This window comes from Delphinus delphis, chromosome 9, assembly GCF_949987515.2.
Source record: "Delphinus delphis chromosome 9, mDelDel1.2, whole genome shotgun sequence".
In the NCBI taxonomy this organism is placed as follows: Eukaryota; Metazoa; Chordata; class Mammalia; order Artiodactyla; family Delphinidae; genus Delphinus; species Delphinus delphis.
This window is the reverse complement of record NC_082691.1, coordinates 91,327,257-91,353,411: the sequence shown is the minus strand read 5'-3', so window position 1 is coordinate 91,353,411 and position 26,155 is coordinate 91,327,257. Positions and strand designations below refer to the sequence as shown.

General features: G+C 40.4%; 1 protein-coding gene across 2 annotated transcripts in view; it reads left to right on the top strand.

The window, feature by feature from the left end:
• DGKI (diacylglycerol kinase iota) overlaps positions 1-26,155 on the top strand; it is a 447,265-nt gene that overhangs the window by 354,124 nt on the left and 66,986 nt on the right. For both annotated transcript variants that reach the window (XM_060020018.1, XM_060020017.1), the window contains 6 exons: positions 3,953-4,032; positions 6,287-6,331; positions 17,880-17,949; positions 20,487-20,527; positions 21,625-21,752; positions 24,193-24,318. In XM_060020018.1, the coding sequence (XP_059876001.1) occupies positions 3,953-4,032; positions 6,287-6,331; positions 17,880-17,949; positions 20,487-20,527; positions 21,625-21,752; positions 24,193-24,318 (490 nt within the window). The remainder of the gene's footprint in view (positions 1-3,952; positions 4,033-6,286; positions 6,332-17,879; positions 17,950-20,486; positions 20,528-21,624; positions 21,753-24,192; positions 24,319-26,155) is intronic.

The window sequence follows — 26,155 nt, the reverse complement described above, 5'->3', positions numbered from 1 at the left end:
CCTATTGTTCTTACCTTTTCCCTCCTATTTTCTGCCTCTTTTTATTTTTGCTCTTCTTTTGTGGAGATTTCCTCAACTTCATCTTCTAACCTTTCTATTAAACTCTATTATATCAAATTTCACAAACTTGTTTGTTCTCTGAATGATGCTCCTTTTCCTTTTTCTTCTTCATGTTCTTCATCTTTTAATACAATCATGTTTATATTTCATGGATGGAATGTTTTCTCTTAACTCTGAGGATTCCCCAGAGAAGAGTCTTCAGATCTCTTTCTAAGAAGGTAGGGTTCTGGCTGCCAGCTTTTGGAGAGTCTAGTGAGAGAAGAAAGTTGGGGATCTCTGCATTCTGTAGATGATCAGTTAATCCCCATTTTCTGTGAAGTAACTCCACCTACCAAGAGTGGGTGGTGGAATCTAGTGATTTAATATCCAGTGCTTCTTATTTTAGCTGCAACTGATGTTGCCAGTTTGCACATCTTCCGAGGGTTTTGAAGTGTAAATTAGTTCTTATCTATCCCCACCCATAGTCTAGGATTAGACTCTATAGGGGCTCTGAGTCAGTTACCAATTTTCCATATGCTTTATTCATTACCATTTTCTCCTCACTGTTTCTCCTCTTTTTTTTGTTGGTTTATGTCTTTTTAAAATTCATGTGCTGTAATTTAGTAGCATTTCTGGTGCAGGAGAAGTAAGTGTGTGTTAAATCTGCCTTCTTAATCTAGAAACCAGCTTGTTCTTGATTGCTTAGTTAGAACTTGTAAACTCCATTTGACCCCTGCAATGAAAGTTCCATTATGTACTATAGGTTGAGTAGCGACTGATGCTTATTGGAGTCAAATAAAATCTCCAAGGCTAAAATCAGATGAATCATCAAGATCAGGAATAGTAATGCTAATGCTTGGGTGATAAGTAGTCTCCCTGCTCCCAATTAAGATGAAGGAAACTTCAGTGAGGTTTGGCAGTTGGTTGTCAGCAGTGTAAAAGGAAGGTGGTAATTTTCCACAAGTTTCTGGTTTCTCTTCACCATGTAAAGTCTCAAATGGAAGTGTCAGATTACAATATTTTTGTACTACAGTTATCTTTACCCTCAAGGAAAGAGTAGATGCTAGCTTTAAGTAAACAGGATATAACTTATGGAACTACTACCAGCTAATCCTTGTAGTATGATAAATTGAAAGATAGATGATTGGATGTACCATTTTCTAGCTCAAGATGCTCAAAAGTTAGTAAAGGGAGTGAGGGAAAGATAGCATTGATGATCTGGTTATTCATTTTTAAATATAGTATTGTATTTAATCTTCACAAAATCCTAGACGATACCTATTCTAAATACTATAGCCTTCAATCCAAGGATCAAAGGAATTGAGGAAGTTGCAAGACCAAACAGCAAGCATGAGTCATTTGTAAGACCAAAGCAGCACTGGGATTTGAATCCAAGAGAGAATGACTGTAAATTCTTTCTGTACCTTCATAGGATAAATTTGACAACAGTCGTCAGTAATCATGCTATGAAACTGTGGTATAGGATGCCATTTTTTTTTTTTTTTTTACCCCAACTGAATAGCTAATATCAATCAAATACACCGTTTCTCTTCATCAGCTTCTTGAGGAATAAGCAAAGTTGCTGACTTTATACCCTTAGTGGAAATGAATGACACATCTTTGAAAACTTTTTCCTAGACATTCATTATTTTAGGTCTGGAATATCCAATCTCTAATTGTAGTTTAAAATATCTGCTACCAAGTATATTGGATTTATGGCCAGACTAACTTCAAGCATTGATAGTCAGAGGGGTTGACCAGATTCCTGCATTTCTATATAATGTGTCTCCTCATTTAAGTAAATAGGTAAATATTAATGAAATTTTATTTCTCTACATTTGCACATTTGAAATTAAGAGAAAGATTCTAACATGGATTCTCATGATAATTATAGCTGTATTCTATTTCCACAACCTTTGATTTACTTTCTAGGCTAAAATTCTAGGTTTTCCTCATCATTCCTCAAGTATTAGAAATCCTTATTCTTCTCTTACTTAAGTAGGTCACCTTATTTGGACCTATTTAATAGTCTAGCTGAGGATGATTACTTTAGTCACTACTATTAGGGATCTCTTTATTGAATTTCCCTTTCATTCCTTTCAAAGATGCATGATTACCATACTGAAGACTTCTTGGATATTTCTGTATATATTCAAAAAAGGAGAAAAATTATTTTTCCAGATTATTATTCCCCCAAACATGTGATACTTACATGGTTCCTCACCCTTTTACTTGCTGTTCTCTTGCTTAGCTTCTGGAAGAATAGGCAAAGGCAAGCGCCAACCCAATGCACACTCTCTGCTCCTGCTCCAAACCCTTCTTCTTTGTCTATCCTGGAAAGTAGACTTAGCTCTTAAAGACACACTTTCTCTTTCTCACTTGAACAGGCCCTAAGCCTGTCTTCCTCCTCCCCCTTCCCCACCTTTTTTTTTTAAAAAAAACAAACTTTTATTGAATACCTACCAGACATTGGGGTTGTAAAAGGAAATAAGTCTTATTCCGGTGAGAGAGACCATACTGATTCATAGGCTTATGTAGTTCTGCAAGATGATGGATGCCTTCCAGCTTATGTTTGAAGCACTTTGGGAACCTAAAGGTACGAGCTAGTGGTATTGATCTCCCTAGTGGAACCAGTCTAGGAGGTAATGTTGAGAAGCAAACTCTGTATCTTTTTCTCTAGACAACTCTTGCTTCTCTAAGAGACCAGTGGGGCTCCATATCCTTCAGAGAGCCTCAAATCTACCCTCCAGGCAAGACTATTTCCTCTCTCCTATAGCTTTCAAGTGACTAAGTTCATACATTTACCATAGCCTATGTTCCATTTATTATTTTTTATATGTGTGTCTTTTCTACAACTTGGTGAGTTCCTCAGGATTTTCCCATGCATTTAAATCTGTTTTATTCTCTCTATAATTCATTTTTAAAGCCCTAGCACTTTGCATTTTCAGATCTATTTATTGATGATGAAGCTTTAAAAATTCAATGAGTGAAAGATTTTTAAAAATCTTTAGTGGACACAACTGTCCTGTCATCTCCTTGTTAATCTCTAGTTGGTTGCTTCAAGATTTTGAAATATTTTTTAAATCATGGGTTTAATAGTATAACTGAATTTTTAAAATCAGAAATGTACACATACATTTTTTGTTTGAAGTTTTGGGAAGGAGACTATTTTCAGTTTTTCAGGAATCTTGTGGTTATATCTGAAGCAGGAGTTTCTATCCACTAAAGCCATTGTATGACATTTACCACCACCTGAAAAAGGTATTTAAGGCATGTAACAGCTTCTCCTCATTGTTTTCTGAAGCCCTGCTGCTACCACATTTACACTGACCGTCTTTAAAATCACTTGGATTTTTAAGCTATGAACGTTCTAGAAGCTTTTTTTTTTAATGTTTCTTGCCTATTTCATTCTGGCATTGGCCACCAGGTAACAACAGTGCCTTGAGTAGCTTGAGTCTCTTAAATAGGGAACTGTTGCAAAGTGACATAAAGATTAAGCCCCATGCATTTAAGAGGGAAAGGGGTAAGTGTCCAGCATCATGATTTTTTAATTCCTCTCTGGTACTTTGGCTCTTGCAAATACAGGCATAAATTAGCAGCTGGCTGTGAACAGCCTCTGGCCCTGTCAGTCTACTGTTTCCATGACATTGTACCTCTTATCAGGGCCACTAAGACAAAATGAAATGAAGGCTGGCCACGTGGCAAGGGGCAACATGGATCATGCAGGGAAAGAATATGAAAACTGCATAAGTAAAGAGACTGAGCTCGTAGAAGAGGTGCCGGGAGATAGTGAAATATCCAAAAAACCAATTATATTTATGAGAGGTCTTTTTTAACCATAAAAAATGCATTTATACCAAAATAGAAAAATCAAATATGTTATTTTAGATTTTTCTCTTTCCTTCACCCTTAGCCATCCCTCTGGGTATTCTAGTTGTGCGTGGAGACTGTGATTTGGAGACTTGCCGTATGTACATAGATCGCCTGCAGGAGGTGAGTTTCTTTAGCCAATAATTTATTCTGCTCAGTTTTCCATTTTTGTCAGTAATTACCAGCCATCTATATTTACTTCTAAGATGATGCATTTGGGGAGGAAATGGAAATATGGTGGCCTTGTCTTTCTTGTCTCTTAAGCATACACCGCATCTTCTCCCTCCCCATCCCCACTGCTGTTTTTCCTCCTCGGGTGGTTGGAGTGGGAAAGGTCGATTAGGTTAAGTACAGCACCACGTTGCTCCAGTGTGATCCATAGCTATAGCCTGGAGCTCCTTGTCTTGCCAGACAGCTCACCTGTGTTTTTTGAACTATACAGAATTTCAAAGGGCACTGATAAATAATAAGGGAAAACAGATTTGGCGTTACTTAATGTTTTGCATCTAGTACAGACTTCTGTCAGAGACAGCTAGATTTGTTTTTAAGTGTAACTTCTACAGGAAAGAAAAACCTATATTTCAAAAGAATTTGTGTCAGAACACAAAGGAATAATCTATTATTTTTTTTCTCAATCTGGTCTTACCATAGAGAAAGAGAAAGGAGGAGGTCTCATATGTGACATTCCCATGAACTTGAACTGCACCAGCAAAGCCAGGAGAACCCAGATCCATCACTGCAGTGGTCATGGGTTGTTTTTGCAAAATTTCAAGGGAGAGTATTCAGTGTCTTGTTCTACAAATGGCGAAAAGCATAAGCAGCCGCTTCTTTGTCTTTGTTTCTTGGTGAAAGATGCACATTAGAGTCACTTTTCTGGGATGTGGTCTAGACATTTATAGTTTTAAAGCTCTTGCGTGATTTTGATAAATACCCCAAGATGAGCAGCTCCCTTCCAGACAACACATTATACATAAGTAAATACCACAAATAAAGAAGATATATAGTGTTTAAAATCCCTTCAAATTGTAGCTACTTAGCTTTGAACATTAGAGTCTGTTTCTCTTGGTGGAAATAAACTCAGGTAGGAGGCATAAAGGAATGTAAAAATTACCAATTTTTCTCTTCAGCATTGTGAAGGATAGAGATGGAACTGGGAATGTAGAATATTTTGAGATAGTTGCCAAACTGTGAATACAAATAAGGGTGAGAGAAGAAAAGTCAACAAAGTTTATACTTGTGGCTTCACTTGGCTATTTTTACCAAAGATAAATTTAACGTGTAAAAATTTGTGAACTTTTTAACATGTGACTCAGGTCCAAATCAATCCTAGAACATATAGTAACTCATATTTTCAAAATAATGTTGGTCTTTTATTGTGGAACTTCCCTCAAAAACAACCCAGCAATAAAAAAAGTGACTCATAATTGATACCAAGCTTTTTTTTTTTTAAACACTTGGGTAACTTAAGGTTCCACAGTAGCAAAATATATGACTGATGAATTGACTTTGTTGAAAATTAACTTACTGTTATGCTTATCACACCAATATTCAACAACTAAAAGTAGGATTCTTAAAAAAAAAATTAAAAAAAGGAAAGAGCAAGCACAAATAAAGAGGAAAAGTTTTAAACTTGGGCTCAGAGAGTAAGTTGATAAAGCCTGTGGGAAGCAGGTACCCAGGTAGCCAGGATTGCTGACGTCTGTAAATAGAATCACTATGCTCGTTAACAAGGAAGCCTGCAGGACATGACAGTGATGACAATTTAGTTATAAAACTTTATAAAGGGAGCCTGGCTCTCCGAATCTTCCAGTAAAGCCTCATTAATTTCAACCCTGTTAATTTGCACTTCGTGATAATGCAGAGCTGGACGGTGATTTTTTCTTTTCAGTCTATGAAATCCTGTGTTTGCCAAGCAACTTGTCAGTATAAACACAATTATCGTGACAGTATATTTTTGGTCTTAGATAAATAAATTCTTCCTAAGTGCCTAAGGGGGCTTAAGTAGCTTACTGCACAAACCAAAAGTCCAGGTGCAAGTTAACTAGGATCCCCATTTATTACACCAAAATCGCCTGTCTTTTACTTTTGGTCCTCTCTATCCTTGAAATTATATCACTTACCTCTAAACGCTAGTTAGGATTTATAAGTTTCAATAGCTAAATGGCCTTTCTTCTCTTAGTCCAACTGGGTGTGCTTTTATTATTTTTGGCATTATCTTCTTTGTTTAACCTTGGGGGACTGGGGAGAGTAAGATGCTTTCCAGATGGGCTTAATAATATAAAATTGGGCGTTTAGTTGATGGAGTTGAGGCAGTTTGTTCAAACTAATCTTAAGGTGTATGGGTTTTTTCTTTTTTTTTTTTCCATTTTCTCATTAGGACCTGCAGTCAGTTTCTTCTGGCTCCCAGAGAGTTCATTACCAGGTAACATATAATTGACTCTCCTTGTTTCTTACATTCCATCCAAAAGAAGTCCATCTGTCAATTAATGTCTCATTTGGATTAGAGTCCACATCCTCCCCTAGGGATAGAGTTCACTCTAAGAACCAAGATGAAGTTGGCATTCTGATTATTTTGCATTTTCCTGCAAAATGGACAGTCCTAGTCTAGTGCAAACTTGGGCTGTGGCTGTTCTCCCAGATCATTTAGGAAAGATTATAAAATGAAGGGCTTTCAGTGCCAAATACTGGAAAACTCAACTCAAACTAGCTTGACAGGGAGTCTGTTGGTTCACATCAGCACAAAGTTCAGATGCAGGGTGGATTTTGTGTTCTGTTGGTTTTTCTGCTCTGTTCTCCGTTTTTTGTCACATTTCACCTCTGCACAAGATGTTTTCCAACAAGTCCAACAGTCCAAGATGGCTGCCAGTAGCAACCGGGGCTGTGTGTTTCTCATTCACATCCAGGAAAGTAAATTCCCTGCTTCTGCAACCATGAAACCAACTTTCTAAAATGCAATCTGTTTGTCCCATCCTGATCTCTTGGACAGGATCCGATAAACCCAGCCTGCCTCTCTCTAATAACCCACATCCGGTTCCTGGGAGAACGCTCAGGGACCCTTTGCCCCAACACTCTTTGGGAGTGCAGTCTCTTCCCCACTTTCCCACCCTTACTGTGCGGTACGAGCCCCTCCAGCCATCCTCTTCCCATTGGATTTCCCAGGCGTGATTTAGATACCAATGCACAGCATCACCCCAAACTGGAAGGGGCGTATACAAAGCTGTCTGAGTTGTCCCATAAAAGCCCTTCTCCCTGAGAAGCCCAGTACCCTTGCCGGCTAGGAGGGGTGTGTGGGAGTCACAGCATGCTAATGACACCCTCCAAATAAAACTTCTCCTAGACCCTCTATACCTCCCTCCACGTGGGGGAAGGACTTAAAATGTCTAAATCTGGCGGCACCTCACTTTGGGTTTTGGTGTCTATTACACTACGCCTGAAACCGCTAGTTAAGCATCCTTTTGCCAAAACAGCAAAAAACAACTATTAAAAAAAAAACCTCTGTGCCTTGTAGCCTCTAGGTGACTTTCTTCCCCTGCCAGTCGATAGCCTGTACCCTCAGTCAAAGCGGCCTGATTATCCTGAGGCTGGATGACAGAAATGGCCTGGTGTTCTTGTTTGTATGTTTATTGCTCAAAGTACCCCACTATTCCAGAGTCCTGTCTTCCATCTGGCTGCAATAGAAAGGATGAGAATTCACTTAGGGTGTGTTTGCAATGAGAAAATAAAGTCTACTTCTCGGACTGTTTTTTTTACCAACCATTAGAAGACAAATTTCTACTTTATTTTTTAGATAGAGCACAACATTTCTTGTATCCATTATTTGCATATTTACCTGGAGCCACTATCTAGGTGTCATTTTCTTTTTTAAAGTATAGTATTTTTAAAGTCGGAGCTGATTTCCACCCTTTAAGGATCGGCACTGGTAGCTATAAGATTTTAAGGGTCTTCTTTTCTAGAATTTTTAATTTTTACACATGGACATTTTAAACCTTTGCAGTTGAACCGAAGTATCTAAAACATTTATTCTGATTAGTTTTATGAAACTGATACATTTCTTTATTATCCCGGCTTATTCAATGTAGTCATTTTGGCTTAAGAGTTTTGATATAGGGATATTTTCTACCATGTTTTCTTTATGCCATGTTTGTACATATCCACAGATATCAGGGGATGGTTGAGACTCTAGAATATGATAAGGATATTGATCTTATTGATTATTTGTTAATAAAAACATGCAGAAGGATTAATGGTACTTACCTGTATCAAAATCTTTCTGTTTTTTGTTTATTTGCAGTAAGGTCAAACCCTGGTGTCAAAACTGCTGCATTATAAATGTCACTTCAAAAGTGACATTTATCCTATGTGGTCAGTGCACAAAAGGTTTGTGCACTGACCACATAGGATAACCAATGCAGCGATCAAAGATGAGCTTCAGGAGTGTTACTTCGCCCCACACCCCTCCTTGAAGAATTATAACAAGCAGGAGCCTTTTGGGTATTAAGAGAAGGTTGGAATAAGAGGTCTAGGGACACCCCAGAACTGCGCATTAAGCAGGAAGTTTAACTGAGGGAGACAGTGTTTGAATTAGCGTGGCCTGAGAGTAGGGAGAGGGTGGTGAGGAAATTTCCTAAGCAGAGCGACAGAGAGCTGGTTGAGGGAAGGAGTGAGGGGATATAAACTTTCCCATTTGGCTGGGATCTTGGGCAGACAGGACAAGGAATGAGTTGGAGGGATGGTGAATAAAGAGTTCTTTTTTGGCTATAGCAATCTTAATATGCCTATTAGATGCAAGAGGTTTTGGTGAGTAGAAAATTGGATCTATGACTTTCAAAGCTTATTGAAAAAATTCAGGCATCGACATAGAAATCTGAGGGTCATTAGCAAATGAATGGTATTTAGTTGAAACTATGGGGCTGGAGTTCACTCAGGGAGAGTTTGCATAAAGAAAAGGGCCCAGGGCTTCCCTGGTGGCGCAGTGGTTGAGAGTCCGCCTGCCGATGCAGGGGACACGGGTTCGTGCCCCGGTCCGGGAGGATCCCACGTGCCGCGGAGCGGCTGGGCCCGTGAGCCATGGCCGCTGAGCCTGCGCGTCCGGAGCCTGTTGCTCCGCAACAGGAGAGGCCACAATAGTGAGAGGCCCGCGTACAGCAAAAGAAAAAAAAAGAAAGAAAGAAAAGGGCCCATTGTCATAGCTGTCTACTGAGTGGTGAAGAAGAGCACAAGCTTAAGAGAACAATCAGTCCAAAAGGGTCATGGAAACAGATGGGCAGCTGGAAATCCAGGAGAAGGTGGTATCATGAAAACCAAAATTGAAATGTGTTTCAAAAAGGGAAGAAGTAATGAAATGTGTCAGATGGTGTGGAGAAGCTGAGATGACATAGACTGATTTCTATATTTTCCCGAGGGTACGTATAAAATACATGGGGGAGGTGTATTAGTTTTATGTAGAAAGTGACAAAACCAACTGGCAGGAAATTTAGCACTAGATCTTGTGTTTCCTAATGCAGAAACTGGTAATATCAGCATCTCTAGTCTGCGTCAGTGAGAGTTAGAGGGCGATTAGGAGAAAGACCTGTAAGAAACATGGACGGCAAAAAGCCTTCAATGCTTTTTAATGACCTTTCTTATGCATGCAATGGAGCTAAATATACTTGAGAATCAACTGTGATGGAATGAATAAACACCAGTAAGTTTAAAAACTTGAGAAATTCCAGTGGGCTCACTAATTTGCAGTTGGGATTTTAGCTGACGGTTTTCTAAGGCTAGAAGAAACTCAAGAGAAAATCAGCATTTGGAAAGGTGTACAAGTGCCCAAGACACCTTATTAGTGAGCCATATGGCATTTCCCAGCCATTTAAGCATTTCTTTGCTTTGGATTCTTCCTTTCCCAAATTCATAGTGAATTGCCAACAAAGTACTAGGTCTCAAAAATGACACCTTGTATTAACCTAACAAGGCATAATAGGTTATACAAGAATATGCTGGATATTTATAGCCTGCTGAATATTCCTGCCTGCGCCATCTCTGAGGTCGAAACGCTAAGGCCCCTCCATCCTAATGCATCTCCTGTAACCCGTAACTGATAAGTTATAACTTGACAAGCAAAATGCACTGTGCTTGCAGATTCGGGATACTCTTGAGCTTGGCAAATAAACTAGAATTCATAGGGAAATTGGACTCTGCATACCTATTTAATGAAGATGCTTCCTGAAGCCACCTACTATGAAATTATTCCTTCTCTGCTCCCTCCATGGACTTCTTTATGTCCCTTCTTAACTCCAAGTCATAAAGTTACTAAGGAATAGAGGCAGATTCATTCTAGTGATTGTCAACTGGGGGAGATTTGCCCCTCATATGGGACATTGGGCAATTTGGACATTTTTGTTTGTCATGACTAGGGGACATGGTACTACTGGAATCTACTGAGTAGAGGTCAGGAATGCTGCTAAACATGTCACAATGCACAGGACAGTCCCCTACAACAGAGAGTTATCTAGCCCCCCAAATGTCAGTCGTGATGGGTTTAAGAAATCCTGAGTCATTCTGATGGCTCTCAGGGCATGACTGGGGACCAGGCAGATGAAAGTGCTAGAGGAAGAAAGAAAGTGGGAAGAAGAGCAGGAGGAATAAAGGAAGTAGAAAGACATATCTGTGGATATGGTGGAGCAATGGGACCAGGAACAGTTAGGGGTGTTGTAGACACTCAGGGTTTCCCCGTTTCTATGGGGTACAACGTAGTTGGCACACAGAATGAGCTAATACTTTGAGGTGTTAATAAATACAGTAGGACTCAATAATAGGTGAAATTGGATCTATTCAGGTAATTCCTCCGCTTTAAGAATTCATTTACTTAGGGCTTCCCTGGTGGCGCAGTGGTTGAGAGTCCGCCTGCCAATGCAGGGGACACGGGTTCGTGCCCCGGTCTGGGAAGATTCCACATGCCGCGGAGCGGCTGGGCCCGTGAGCCATGGCCGCTAAGCCTGCACATCTGGAGCCTGTGCTCCACAACGGGAGAGGCCACAACAGTGAGAGGCTCGGGTACCGCAAAAAAAAAAAAAAAAAAAAAGTTCATTTACTTAGAATAGCACTAGAATGGTTGGAATGTTTCACAGTAGATATAACAGTTTCAAAAAGTTCTTTCTTCCTTTAGAGCCTTTACAGCTTTCACTTTCACAAGAAAACACTCCTGATCAGATCTGAGTCTACAGCCATTTGTTCATCCTTTCATCTCTTTTTTTTTCTTTCCTGCGTACGTGCTCTTCTCCTGGAGGATAGGTCCGTGTTATAGTCCATCAGAGCTCTGTCTAGTCCTAGGCAAGCAGCCTGTGCCCACAAATATTTGATTTATTCTCCTTCCCTTCATACTGGCTGCCCTTATTCATCTCTCTCTATTATCTGAAATCTCTTCCTCCTTAATTTGTTTTCTGGATTCTAGAAGAGTCTGAATGGATGGGTGGAAACAAATTCAAGGGAGTCCCCCTGGGAATTACTCTATCTTGTCTTAGGGAAGGACAGGAGTTAGCTAGGAAATTTGGTGCATGTTGTTTTTTTTGCGGGGGGGCTAGATCAAAACTGTCAGAAATGGCTCAAATGGAGAATTAAAGTAAGACTTGCCTGGGGCCAGGTCTGTTTGCTGTTACAAGTGAAGGCAAGACAGCTCACACACACACACACACACACACACACACACACACACACACACACACACACACACACACACACACACACACACACACACACACACACACACACACACACACACACCTGCTATTGTTGTTAATGGAAGACTTTCTCACCAGAAGCGGGCTCTTGAAAATGTTGGAATCTCTCTCATTTCCATCTTGTACCACACCATCACTGTTTCTTCATCTTTCAAAGCTGGGTTGGTAATGGCTATTCCATTTCTGCACATTCTTCTGCTGCAGGAGTTGTGGGTGGTAAAGCAGTAGGTTTGAAGAGTGAGAGTTTTGAAAGACAAAACAAAACAGTAGCAAGTCCATTAAGCGGGACTGTAGTTGGACACAGATGCATAAATGCACATTTCTAATCCTCCCTGATGGTCTATTCACTAAGAATGAAGAGATATTGATATACAACTTGGGGATGGAAAGAGAGAAAAAAAATGATTGAATAGATGGGTTGAGTGCAGAAAATATCAAGGCAGGCAGAGGAGAAATTTGGATGGATACGTAAGAAATTTGGATCTATACATAAGACATTTAAAAGTAGTGATTATTGAGTAGACATTGTTCAGTGAAGCAGAGATTCCCAATTCAAAGGAACCTCTAATTTGCCTCTGCATACATCTTCCCTAAATTTTATGAAAGAAAAAGAATTTCATTCGCAGTAAAGGTGTAGTTAAATGCTAGGTGAATATTGCTTAATTGGATAACCTACTGGAGTGTATAATGGGGCTGCTGTGGAATCATTAAATTATGTGTGCATCAGCTCTGAGTAATTGAATGTAAATTAAGGGCAAGTTTGGCATATGTGGTTCACATAATTTCCCTATCCATTACATATAATTCATGCCAGTTGACTTTCAAAAATATATGTAAGAAATATCAGGTTTGCTTTTGTGCATGCTATATTTTTAGCGTGAGAAACAGATTTTCCATTAGCATACATCAAAAGAGAAAATGCACATATCAGGGATTTTTGAAATGCGTAGTTTTGTTAATAGTATTTATTTAAAGAGCATGCAATTTTAGAAGACAGAAAGGAGCATGGTTATGTCCAAGGTTATATCATTCTGCCTACACTGTAGAGCAATGACAGTTGCGTTCATCTAAATCATACCATTTATATGAAGAAAAATAAAAGGTCACAAAATGAGCAAGTCAAGTATCTTATCTCTTTGCTGAATCATTGATTTGATTATGCAGTTTGAGCGGACTGAGGAGACGAGAAGCCCTAAACTAGTACTGAAGGCTGTTGATGTGATTGCTAGTGGCACAGCTCAGGGGATTATGTGACTGTCTCCTGAAATGTAGCTGTTTCACACAATCACATTTCTCAAGTGTCTCCAGTCAGATACTGTTGAAAGGTGCATATTTTTGAGTTTGTTTTCTGGCTCCATCAGAAATTGTCTTTGTACATTGACTTTAATGTGCAGCATTCACAAAGCAAACATATGTCTGACCTTTCTCTTCACTGTCTCTGGCAAGCATGTTGCCACGTCCATCGTAGTGGGTCCATGAGACTATGGGTCCATGGCCCCAGGAAATCCTGGCGGCCAGCCTTGACCTCCTGCTAGGGGCTATTTTGTTTCCTTATATCCCCTTTTCCTGCTCAAGTCTGACTCCTGGTCTTGCTGGTCACCCTCCTGCTGCCCCTGAATCCAGGATTTCTTAACGCCAGGGTCACCCACTCTACCTGTGTGCCAGGCCCTCTGTGAGGACACAGGTTACCTGATGTAATACCTACAGTGCGTTAGCAATGTGAGTTAAGGCAACACCACAGCAAGTTTTTCCTTAACCTTTATACTAACATCACTACCACTCGCGTGTATTCTGATTCTCTTTTTTGAGTAGGAGAAACGGGTATAGGTAGACAATCTGCGGGAGTTACATGAGTACAGAAGACTCTCATCATCTCTGCGGTTGTCATTAGTTGGTACCATCAGAGTATAAAGAAGTTTACAGATCTTGGCTTTGGGTTATTGCGAATTCCTTTTTGACAATCTGCTTCTCTTTATTCCTGCTCTACTTTTAATCCACCCAGTATACATTCATCTTTGATATTAAGGTCCTCAAGGTATTTCTCTCTTTTTTTTTTTTTCATGGAAAGGCATTTTATTTTAAATATAGCAGTGTGTCAATCCCATGTCAGTCCCAAACTCCCAATCTATCCCTCCCCCGACCCTTCCCACCTGGTAACCATAAGTTTGTTCTCTAAGTCTATGCGTCTATTTCTGTTTTGTAAATAGGTTCATTTGTAACTTTTTTTTTAATTCCACATATAAGCAATATCATATGATACTTGTCTTTCTCTGTCTGATTTACTTCACTTAGTGTGATAATCTCCAGGTCCATCCGTGTTGCTGCAAATGGCATTATTTCATTCTTTTTAATGGCTGAGTAATATTCCATTGTATATACGTACCACATCTTCTTTATCCATTCATCTGTCAATGGACATTTAGGGTGCTTCCATGTCTTGGCTATTGTAAACAGTGCTGCAGTGAACATTGGGGTACATGTACCCTTTCAAACCATGTTTTTCTCTGGATGTATGCCCATGAGTGGGATTGCTGGGTCATATGGTAGCTCTGTTTTTAGTTTTTTAAGGAACCTCCATACTGTTCTCCATAGTGGCTGCACCAATTTACATTCTCACCAACAGTGTAGGAGGACTCCATTTTCTCCATACCCTCTCCAGCATTTATTGTCTGCAGATTTTTTAATGATGGCCATTCTGACTGGTGTGAGGTGGTATCTCATTGTAGTTTTGATTTGCATTTCTCTAATAATTAGTGATTTTGAGCATCTTTTCATGTGCCTCTTAGAGACATTTCTCAAGGTATTTCTCTTGACTTTCATTAGCTACTTGTGTCATGAAGTCTGCCAGGTTTTATAATCCTGGCTTATCTTAGTTTTCCGGTTGCACATAATTCTAGACTTCTGCTTGGTTTTTAACTGCCCACCCAAAGTAGACCTTATGACAGTACCTTTCTGGTGTGTACCCTTTTGTACCTTTCTCCACATTGATACAAAGTTACACACATAGATGTACATCATACACATATTTGGTTTTTGAAAAAAAATGGATTTACATTTCTTATGCACTCACTATACATATTATGCCACAATTTATTTATAACAGTAGTATACCGTGGACATTGTCTTGCTAATACATGAAGCTATAACTCAGTCTTTTAAAACTGCTCCTCTGTTTCATGATATAGATTTAACCTTATCTCTGTGGATAGACATTTATGTTGTATACAGTTTCTGCCTGAAAAAACAATGTTGCAATAAGCATCATTGTACAGATTTGAATATAAAGTTGTGGCAGAATTGTAACTGGATCACATGCTAAACCATCTGTTAATGTTCGCCATACTTGGATAGAGTTTCTAATTGCAGTCACATAATACATACAGTGAAGCTATCTAAACTCTATAATCAGAATTTTCTTTGCATGAATGTAGTCTCAGTTCCTTGTCTCTGGACTCTCTGTCTCTGCTGTTCCCATTGATTACCATATTTCTAGGGGATTCTTAAGCAGATGGGTACATGGGGGTGGAGAGTAGGTAGTAACATGGCTGGGGAATTTGAGGGAGGAAAAATTCCGAGTTACCAGGCAGTGAACTACCTGTTAAGAAATACTGAAGATTAGTTTAACAGTTAACAAAAGCTGAAACTATGGAAAATTCTTCAACACCAGAGTCAAAAGAAGTCTTTATAACCATTAAGGTCATCCTTTCTTTTGCTTCCCTCATGTTTTTGCTTGAGTTGAGTTAAAAAAAAAAAAAAAAAAAAAAACTTCTCTCAAACTTGACCTATACAAACCCTATCCATCCTTCAAAACCCCAAATGATAGTAATTCCTTTAGAAGCCATAAACCTGGGATTTAAGATTATGGCTTCTGTGGTAAGAGAGGCCTGTATTTGAATTATAACTCTACCCCTTAATATCTGGATACTTCTGTGAGTTTACTTAAATTCTCAAAGCTGCAATTCTTCATTTACGGCTTGCTCTTAGATCCCAGAAAAGAGGTTCAGGAAGAATAGTAGAGTAGATGGCAGGAGAAAAGCCAGCTGCTCAGAGAGCTTCAGGTGTTTGATACTCTAAAGGTATTTCAGTACCTTTGAAATAGTCATTCCTATTTTTGTAAGTCTGGATATCATTAAGGCATTTTAATGATTAGAATCTTCTTATTTTGTTGAATCCCCTCTGATATAAACTTTGATTATTTAAATTAGTAGCTTTTTAACCTTTCGGGGATCTCAGATCACTTTGATAATCTATGGAAAGCAGTGGAAAATACACATACATATAGACACACCAAATTTACAGGAAATTGCAGGGAGTTCAAGAATTGTTGAACCCATTTGAAGTGTTTTAAAGAGCTCTATGGCTTTAAAAAATGTTTTCACAGAGCCAACATAACATTCTCTTTAAGCAAAACCCCTTTAAGGAAATTGAGTTATATCAAATGCTTTGTGCATCAAGATACAGAGTAAATAAACGAACAGAAAAATAAGCAAAATAAGTCAGGTACATACATAAAACTCTCCAGATACACAGACAGTCACATGTGAAAATGTATGCAATTATATCAATATTATGTTAACAGCCTGTGGTAAGCTGGTTGTGCGGCTGAGGCAATATATCAACCTGCCTTTTATTAAACTAAATTATAGCCAGCATTCCTGAATTTGAATATTCTAGCAATAACACTATCAGTCTTTAGGTTTTCAAAATTAAAAAAGCAAGCATTTCTGTATTCTTTCAGAGTCAATTTTTACCTAGGGAAATTCTGATACTTTTCATGGCGGTCTCTGTAGCACATTCGACATCAAAATTCAGAAAGTATCCTCGGTGTTTATGTCCCTTCACTCTTATAGAAGGAAGTCACGTTTCTGTTTGACATCTTTGTTTATTAGCCCTCACAGTTGCCCCTAAATGTTTCAGATCGTTTTCGAATTTCTCGATTTATAATTACAGTTCTCACTAAACTGAGACATGTTAGTCGCTTTAGATGTTTTATGAAAACACATTAAGAACCCTAAGTTCCTTTGAAAACAAGATATCACATGTGTCAAAATATAATTCTCAAAATGTTAAACACAATTCTCATATAAATAGGTACATGTCACGATTTCATTTAGCCCAAAGCTGATTCAAAAAACGAGGACTACATATTTATCTCTGTATCCATAGCTGTATCACTTCTGTATCTCTACATATAAATCTTGGTACCAGTCCTGAGTAAGACCAACTTTTCCTCTATTAATTATTTAATTGGCAGAATGCATTCATATAAAAACTCCATCTACCCAAGATTTCTAATAACGGACCTTTTTGTCCCCGTAACTTTAGGCCCATGGTTCTAAAACTTTAGCATACATCAGACTCACCTCAAAGATGGCTGAGTGTCACCCCCAGGGTTTCTGTAGATCTGGGGTGGCACCTGGGAATTTCTGTTTCTAACAACCTCCCAGCTGATGCTGCTAGTCCGGTGTTCATACTTTTGAGAACCACTGATTTAGGGAGAAGCTTTGCCTGAGGATCACGTGGGGCAGATTAGACTTCCAGAGAAATCAGTGCAACCCCTGATTCGCTCTCTTCTTATCTGTTCTGTGTTCTTCCCGTTTCCTTCCCCTGTTCCCCTCTGTACACACAAGATCATGGACACCCAGCCTCACTCCAAGGATTCTCCTTCTATTTGAACATCTCAAATCTCTCGTAAGGGTCAAACTCCCAGTGTCCTCCCGCGGAGACCTGGCCTCCATTTGTTCCATTTGTTCCATTTCTGTCCGTGATCTCAATTTCGCTATGAGCCAGGGCCAGAATGCTCCAAATCATGTGTTGTAAACTAGAATGTGCATTTCATGTTTTTAAAAATTATTAGCGGCAGAGATCCTTTTAGTAGGGGACATTTTTATACCTATGTGGAGAACCGAAATACAGATGACAGCCAGCTGCCACTAGTTCCTCAGCTTCATAAAGGGAAAGAGAGTCTCCAAAGGAAGTACATGTCCCAAGTTGTATAATTTATGAATGTTTAATGGAATGATTGTAAGTCTCCTGGAAACGTGATATGGGAGTTGTTATGTGAAATCATTCATTTCAAAGTAGAGTCCCCGTGTGTCCTTGCAGTGAAAAGTATGCTTCCATCTCTCACCAGCGCTTTGTGTAGTGAAGGATGCTTACTCTTAGAAATAGGTGATGGGGCAGAATGTGGAGTGAGGGACGCCCCTCAGGTCATTCAGATGGAGCCACCAGGATGTGTATGTTTCTTTCCAGGACCACGAAACCTCCTTCCCCCGGGCGCTCTCAGCTCAGAGACTCTCCCCACGGTGGTGCTTTCTAGATGGTGAGTGTTTCTGTATTTCCTGGAGGGGTGGGGATTGGGGAAGCCACAGGGCAAGGTATTGATGGATAGAGTGGACTCTAATTTTCCAAAAGACTATTCAGAAGCCCTTCACATGGCCCTTCACGTGATTGGTACTTGCATCTCAAACGATGTGAACTTACTGATGTCGCAACACACTTTCCTAAAGTTATCTCCCTCAAAGCAAGTTGGTTAATCTGGCCGAACTTCTCAACATCAAATTGCTCAAGGTGATTATTTCCCTTTCATGCCCCTTTTCCAAAAACGTGTTGAGTACTTGTCTTCAGGCCAGTAGATTGATTCCATAAAGCACGAGGACGGGTGCTAATTGGTATGTCGTTTGCATATTATGGAACTTCCATATTATTTTCAGTAGACCATCATTTCAGGATGAGGTATACATTTTTGTGAAAGGGTAGGCATTTTCAGTTGTGTTCACATCTGCTCTGCTGTTATTGAATGTATAGTAGGTTGGTCATCTTCTGATTGGTTAATGAGCCCATTTTCCATTTCTGTCTCCCTAAATGCTGCCTAATCCCACTTTTCTATCCAGTTACCCATTTTACAGTACATTCCTGCTTAGATACTCCCAGTGTATCTACTACCCGGTATCTCTCTTGTCTGTGTGGACATTTAGCTTTCACTGTAGACCTTTCTTTTGTTCAGCTTTGTGTGCATCTGAAAGGATATAAATGTGGATAAGAGAATGACAGGATGTGTGAGGTGTGAATATTTTTTAAAGATGAGCACCTGTATCTATATCAAATCTAATCCACGTACATCATGACATCGGTTTTCATTAATGGCTTGTCAGCTGCCTCTGAAGATAATCTATACTGCTTTTCTTCCAGGTCCTTTATTCCCTAGTGATGAGAAGCGCAATCATTTGTTTTTCCTGAATCCACAGAGGAACAACTTATATTTAAGAAAATTACAAAAATGTATATGAATTGTTCTATATAGTCTATTTTATATACAGTCTTAGATAAAATTACAAGTGTGGTTAATGGTCTAGATATTAGTTTTACTCTAGAAATAGTTTCGTTAAGAACATTTAACAGGTGATTGCAGTCATGGTTAAAAGAACAAAGTAGACAAAGTCCTTCTCAGGCAAATTTTACTCTGTTGCCTGAGTATGAGGGCAAGAACCATGATTGTCTTATTTCTTAGCTTATTTCCTTTGGAGAGAAGCTACTCGTTAAATATCTATGATTTTTGAATGATTATTTGCATTTTGAGTTTTTCCCTCTAGTACTATGTACTTTGTAGAAAATCTGTTTATAATACTGGACTCTTAGATAGATTTAAATGAGGAGGAACATAATTCTTTTGAATATTGATAATAATCAGATTAATTTCTAGAAGCCCAAAGTTTGTCATTAAGTTGTTTTTTTCCCCCCCTCAAACTACAGATGCAGGCAAGTCCCTTATAGGGTTGCTTAAATAATTTTTGCTTTTTCTGTTTTAGCTTTCTTCAGACATGGCTTAGGGACTCAGTTTTAAAGTGAAATGATGCCTTTAATACCACATGTGGTCCCAAGCTCTGCATCTTCAAACTGTTTTCCAAAATGAGAATCACTTCCTCAGGAAGTCAGGCTACCTACAGTATTTTTTTGTTTATTTTTGTTTTTCCTAGCTTTATTTACTTGATAAATACATATTGAGTCCCAGCTCTGTTGAGGGTTCTGTGCTGATATCTTGAGACATAAAAGAAGAAATGAAACACAGATCTTTAAAGAGGCAGATATCTTAGTCTCAGAGTTCTCTGTGAAGATAGTTTTTATAAACCATGCACAAAATGCAGATGTGCATATAGAGGTAGGAGCAACAAATTCTACCTGGGGCAAGGAGGATGGGGCTGAGGAAGGTTTCACAGAAGAGGTGGCATTTGAGTTGGTCCTTACGACATGATGTATTATTAAAAGCAGTTTATTGAGATATAGTTGATTTCCAATGTTGTGTTAGTTTCAGGTGTACAGCAAAGTAATTCAGATACATATATTGGGCTGGCCAAAAACTTCGTTCGCTTTTCAGTACAAATAAGACATTTTTCATTTTCACCAAGAACTTTATTGAACAATGTATTCATTAATCGAATGAACTTTTTTGGCCAACCCTATGTGTATAAGTTCTTTTTCAAATTCTTTTCCATTATACGTTATCACAAGATATTGAGTATAGTTCCCTGTGCTACACAGTAGGTCCTGTTGGTTATCTGTTTTACATATAGTAGTGTTTATATTTTAATCCCAAACTCCTAATTTATCCCTCCCTCCCTTTCCTCTTTGGTAACCATAAGTTTGTTTTCTATGGGTTAAGACATGGTTTAGGTAGACACGTGTAATGCGGAAGGGCTTCCTAAGCGGTGGAATAGCGGCAGCAGAGGTGTGAAGTCCTGAGTGTTTCTAAGTAGATTTAGGGACTGACTGGGATGTAAGGTCTTCGTAGGTGAGAAGGTTGTAAATCTGGTGCCAGAACACAGGCCTCTCTGAATGCCGTATACGTTTCTTTTTCCCTAGCTACTTCTGCTGATCGCTTTTATCGAATAGACAGATCTCAGGTAAGTTTTCTTCAGCCTATTTGTGAAAGAGAAAAACTCCCCAGGAACTATACTAATCTTTTACTTTTTTTTTCAACAAAAACACTGAAATGTGTACAAATTCTGGAATGGTATTCATAGTCTCAGCTCTGAGCTTGTTATTTGTCTTCACGTGTTTTGTGATCTGTGGACTCAAGGTGATATGGTTTGACCTTGAAGATGAATCCAGAAGATAGGTAGGCTTCTAGACGTTGTCACCAGCCTGCACTCCAAATCTTCGTTCACACTGCTACTTTTACGGCTTCCTAGCCAAATTTTATGCCTTTTTAACTTTATTTCTGATTAGCAAATTTGAGACCTCAAGTGTATATTATGTTGCTTGGCTTCAACTCACCACTTCCCAGAGTTCAGTAATGAGAAAAAAAAAATGCTTATGCCCAGTGATAGCTAGTGCTCCCACTGGAAAAGAAGGTACAGAATGGAATCCACTGATAAAACCAGTTGTTAGGGCTTCCCTGGTGGCGCAGTGGTTGAGAGTCCGCCTGCCGATGCAGGGGACATGGGTTCGTGCCCCGGTCCGGGAAGATCCCACATGCCGCGGAGCGGCTGGGCCCGTGAGCCACGGCCGCTGAGCCTGCGCGTCTGGAGCCTGTGCTCCGCAATGGGAGAGGCCGTGACAGTGAGAGGACTGCGTACTGCAAAAAAAACCAAAAAAAACCAAAAACCAGTTGTTAGCCATGCCAGTTAGCTTTGACCAGATCCTGGAAGTCCAGGTCATCGTACATGCATGCTGGACCAAGTTGCATGTAAGGTGTCACTTCTTTGATAGTATTTGGGAAGAAGAAGAGGCAAGACCATCTCTGGTTATACCTAACAGTATCCTGGTCAGAGTCCCAAACCAAGAAGGATTCAACTCTCCCCTTCCTCAGCCTCTTGCTACCATGTTGTTTCTGGGAGGGATGCCCACTGGTCAGGCCTCTGAAAATACACTGTGGTCATTTGCTATGTCATAAAATTTCATTATTCCTCGAGACCAAGAATGCTTTGTCTTGTTGTTCTTCAGATGATGGATGTGAGCACCTTATCAGGCATCTGACGGACCCCTTTTTCTTCCTTAGGAACACTTGCACTTTGTGATGGAGATTTCTCAAGATGAGATTTTCATTCTGGACCCAGATATGGTGTTGTCACAGCAGGCAGGGACACCCCCAGGAATGCCTGATCTGGTGGTGGAGCAAGCCTCCGGGTGAGTGGGCTTCTTCCTTGGTGGTGTGGTGGTGAGGCTGGCCGCAGGGTCACATCGTGTCTGGTTTGGCCTTGCACTTGACATTTCTAATGAAATCAAACTATTTTGAAATACAGGCTTTCTTGTATTTCCTTAGAGTGTAGTACAGCTGGTTCCATTCTAAGTCTGTCTTATGAATGTCTGGGCAGAATTACTCTTTCCACTCAGATCTGTGTCATGTCTGAGGCTTCTTTACCCACCACACCAGCATTTCCTACTAAACTAGAAAACACTAGTATTTGCGTTTGTGCATATACATCTGTAATGCCTGTATTATCACATTAAAAAATGACACAGGTGGGGCTTCCCTGGTGGCGCAGTGGTTGAGAGTCTGCCTGCCGATGCGGGGGACGCGGGTTCGTGCCCCGGTCCGGGAGGATCCCACGCGCCGCGGAGCGGCTGGGCCCGTGAGCCATGGCCGCTGAGCCTGCGCATCCGGAGCCTGTGCTCCGCAACCGGAGAGGCCACAGCAGTGAGAGGCCCATGTACCGCAAAAAAAAATGACACAGGTGGTTTGACAATTATTTTTTTTCTCCACATCCCTTCTCTTCTTCCTCTGCTCCTCTTCTTCCTCATCCTTCTCTTTTTTCTCCTGTATCAAGGCAGCCTGATACATGTAGATATCAAGCACTTATAATTATGAGTCGCACACTGTGCTGAATGCCTTTCTTATATCCCTACTATTACTTCATAGTGACTTAATCATCTTAAGTGCTCTATGCTTATTTCCTCATCTGTAAAACGGACATGATAATACCTACTCAGACAATTGTTTTAAAATTAAATGAGTTGATACATGTAAAATTAGGGCAGTTGGTGGCACTTGGTAGACACTCATTAAAAATCATGTTATTGAAATCGTCATCATCATTTCACAATGACCCTGCAGATTTGGTACTGTTATTATTTTAAATCCATAGATAACAAAATTGAGGTTTAGAGAGTTTTCGTAACTTGACCAGTATTGCACAAAAAATAAAGGGGAGACGTTGAGATCTATTCCATGCTAGAGCCCATGTGTATTTTAACCACCACACTGCACCACCAAAACATATTAACATTTCTAGATTATTTCGTCAATTCAGAAATGTTTATTTAGAGAGCTTTTTTATGTGCCAGGTACTACTGTAAGCACTTGGGAAACAACAGTGCAAAAGTAAAAACACAGAAACCTTTGCCCTTGTGAAGTTTAATGAACTTTTGTAGTTTACTGGTACACAGACGCTAAAGAGTGAAAATAAGGATTTCCCCGGAGAGCACACACACGTGCACTCAAAGGGCATATGCAAGTGTGCACATACTTACACACTATTAGCAGACATATTCGCTTGAGGTAAGCCTCATGCCTGTTCACTAATTCGACCACGGCTGCTATTTCTGAGCATCCCACTCTGCCAGGCCAGCTGATAGCAGTGGTTCGTCCCTAGTCTGTGCGGGGCCAAGAGAAAACAGAAGTGGCGGCTGGAACAGATTTCCAGCTGTGTTTAGGAGCCGGAACGACTGATACCGGAGCTGTCCTGGCATGAAGGGAAAGCCGACAGGCACGAAGGATGGCCTGATAAAAAACCCCGGGGGTCCCGAAGGTAGTGGGAAAGCCACATACGATAAGTCAGGACTGTCAGTTGTGGGGAAGGCAAGTGTGATGCTGTGTCCCGCCGCAGAAGCGGTAGGTGCTGGAGTCTAGGTGTCCTCCCACCCCACCTGATTGGGGCCGTAGTGTTGGATCTGGTGAAGGGTGAGCCCATTTTGCCAAGCTCGTCCTGGGTTCTGCCCTCTCAGTCATTCTCTATCAGCTCTAGCTCCAGAGATAAAGTAGCCTGCAAAACCACGAGAACTTGAATCAGTTCCTTTCTCATTTCTTTTCCATTGTCCCCTCTGGAAATAAACTGAGAGCTGGGAAGCTGTGAAAGAGCAAATCTAGGCTTTGTTCTTTTCTACATCAGGCGCCATTGCTTCTTATCTATGTCATATTTAAAATTACTTAATCTTTTTTTTTTTTTTTTTTTTTTTTTTTGCGGTACGCGGGCCTCTCACTCTTGTGGCCTCTCCCGTTGCCAGCGGCCATGGCCGCTCCGCAGCACGTGGGATCTTCCCGGACCGGGGCACGAACCCATGTCCCCTGCATCAGCAGGCGGACTCTCAACCACTGCGCCACCAGGGAAGCCCTAAAATTACTTAATCTTGAAATTCAGTTTTCTCATCTATAAAGAGGGCAGCAGCATACAAAGAGTTCCTGATGGTTGAGAAAATTAAACGGACTAATAAGGGTGAAACACCTCGTAACTACCCAACAAAGATTAATTTCCGTCCTCACGTTTGGAGACAAGAATCATCCTGAGAAAGAGCAGACTAAGTCCTGTGGCTGACCTTGAATGTCTGCTGCCCTTCTCCTCCCTCCCAGAATGACAGACTGGTGGAATCCTGCCCTCCGGAAACGCATGCTGAGTGACAGTGGGCTGGGAATGATAACTCCGTATTACGAAGAAGACTCAGATCTGAAAGATTTCAGCCACTCCCGAGTGCTACAGTAAGAGCTCTTTCTGTCTCTTGTCCTGTGTACCACTGGGGTTGCTGGGAGAGGATTCTGTGGGGTACTAGCCAATGGGAAGGATTCTCTTCTCAGCGGTGCTCCAGCTGTCTCCTGATTGTGTCACCCTGTTCACCTTGCTCCCTTTTCCTCACCCCGAAGCTCCCAGTGGAGCCTCGCCTTCCATTTCTCTTGTTCCCGAGCCTCAGTGAGACCTCGCATATGGACCTACAACTACTTTGAACCTCACCAGGGTTTGCTTTACTGAAACCCAGTGTTTCCCAGATGCCCCTGTGTTTGCCATACTGTGAGGACATGCATGAGAGTGACATGAGTAGTTTGGAAGTGATGCAGAGTGTTTCATTTGTGTGAAAATTGTGATGTGCTGTGACAGGTCAGTTTCATGAGTCTCCGGTTCTGAGCCTCTGGCTGTGATGTGTAGTATTGCCAGGTGGTTCTGATGGCTGCGGTGCAGTGCTTGTAGTCTCTCTGGGTAAATGATGCAGCATTTGTTCAAAGGTCAGGAGAGTGGGTGTGCTTTCATCTGAGGGATGGGTACTGAGTTTTGCAACAGTGTTGGTACACTCGTGTCCCGAGAATCCTCCCTCCTGTCACCCCTCCTTGCAGAAGCAGCTTCAAGGTGCACCCTGCGGTCATGGATACAGTCATGTGCACCCACTGTTTGACTCCAGTCCAGTCACCCCATCTCAGAGGTTGTATAAGTTCGTTGTAATTCGTGAGATCAGGCTGGTTCCCAGTCCGATTCAAGGTCCTAATCGAATAGGGACAGTGGCCTTGTAACTATGCAGTCTTACCATCTTTACAAAATAACAAGATGATTGAGATTCTTAGAAGCCTAGGGTTAACAGAAGAGGCAGGGCAATGCATTGTTTCTAAGACCGGAAGCAATTTCGGTGTGACAAAGGGGAGGAAAAAGAGAAATCGGAAGCTAATTATTTTGGTGGTAATGGTTCTACTCAGACACCCCAAGGGCAAAAGATGATTTCGTTTTAATTGCTTCTCTGTACTACCTCTTATTCTGTGTGTGAAGAGTGGGAAGGAGAAAATGAATTACTATGGATTTTCCTTTTTAATTAAACCGCGTCGTTAGTTTCCGATGGCAATTTGGTTGCTTACAATTCAGGGCATTTTTTTCATTTCTTTTGTATATGGAATTGAGGCTGGTGAACCAGGCTGAGTCAGCCACCCACTGACAGCTAAAAAAGTGACCATCTAGCTTTGGGCAGGTTTATTTGAAAATTAGGGTTTTAATTAGCCATAGAAATAGAAATTAAGACTAGACAAACCAGAGGAGTGATTCAGTTATTCTTATATACAGGCTATTTCCAAAAGTGGAAACAAAAGCTCGGGCACGTGAGCTCAATCTAGTTTCCTATGCCCTGATTTTTCTGTGTATAGTATGTTAACATATATATCATGATACGTGAGATTGTTTTTAAGACAGTAACTATTCTTTCCAAGAATCACAGATAAATGTACCATTTTATATAATAGTCAAGTTCTTAAAACCCTTTCTCAAAATCAACTCTCATTTTTTATTCGGGTTATATTATCCTTTTAGGAATTTCTCTTCATATTTCATTGAGCTTCCACTGGCAGCCACTAGTTTTCCTGGATATTTATACTACCTTATGCCTCAAATGCACTAGAGCAGCTGACTCCTTTTGAAAACATTTTTCTGTCAAGTAACTTAGAAAACAAACGTTCACTTCTAGCTTTGAGTCTTTCCAGCTGAATCTCCAGATATTGTGTAACAGAGACAAGTTGTCCCCACTGGGCTCTGTTGGAACCTTTGACTCACAGAATGTACGAACAA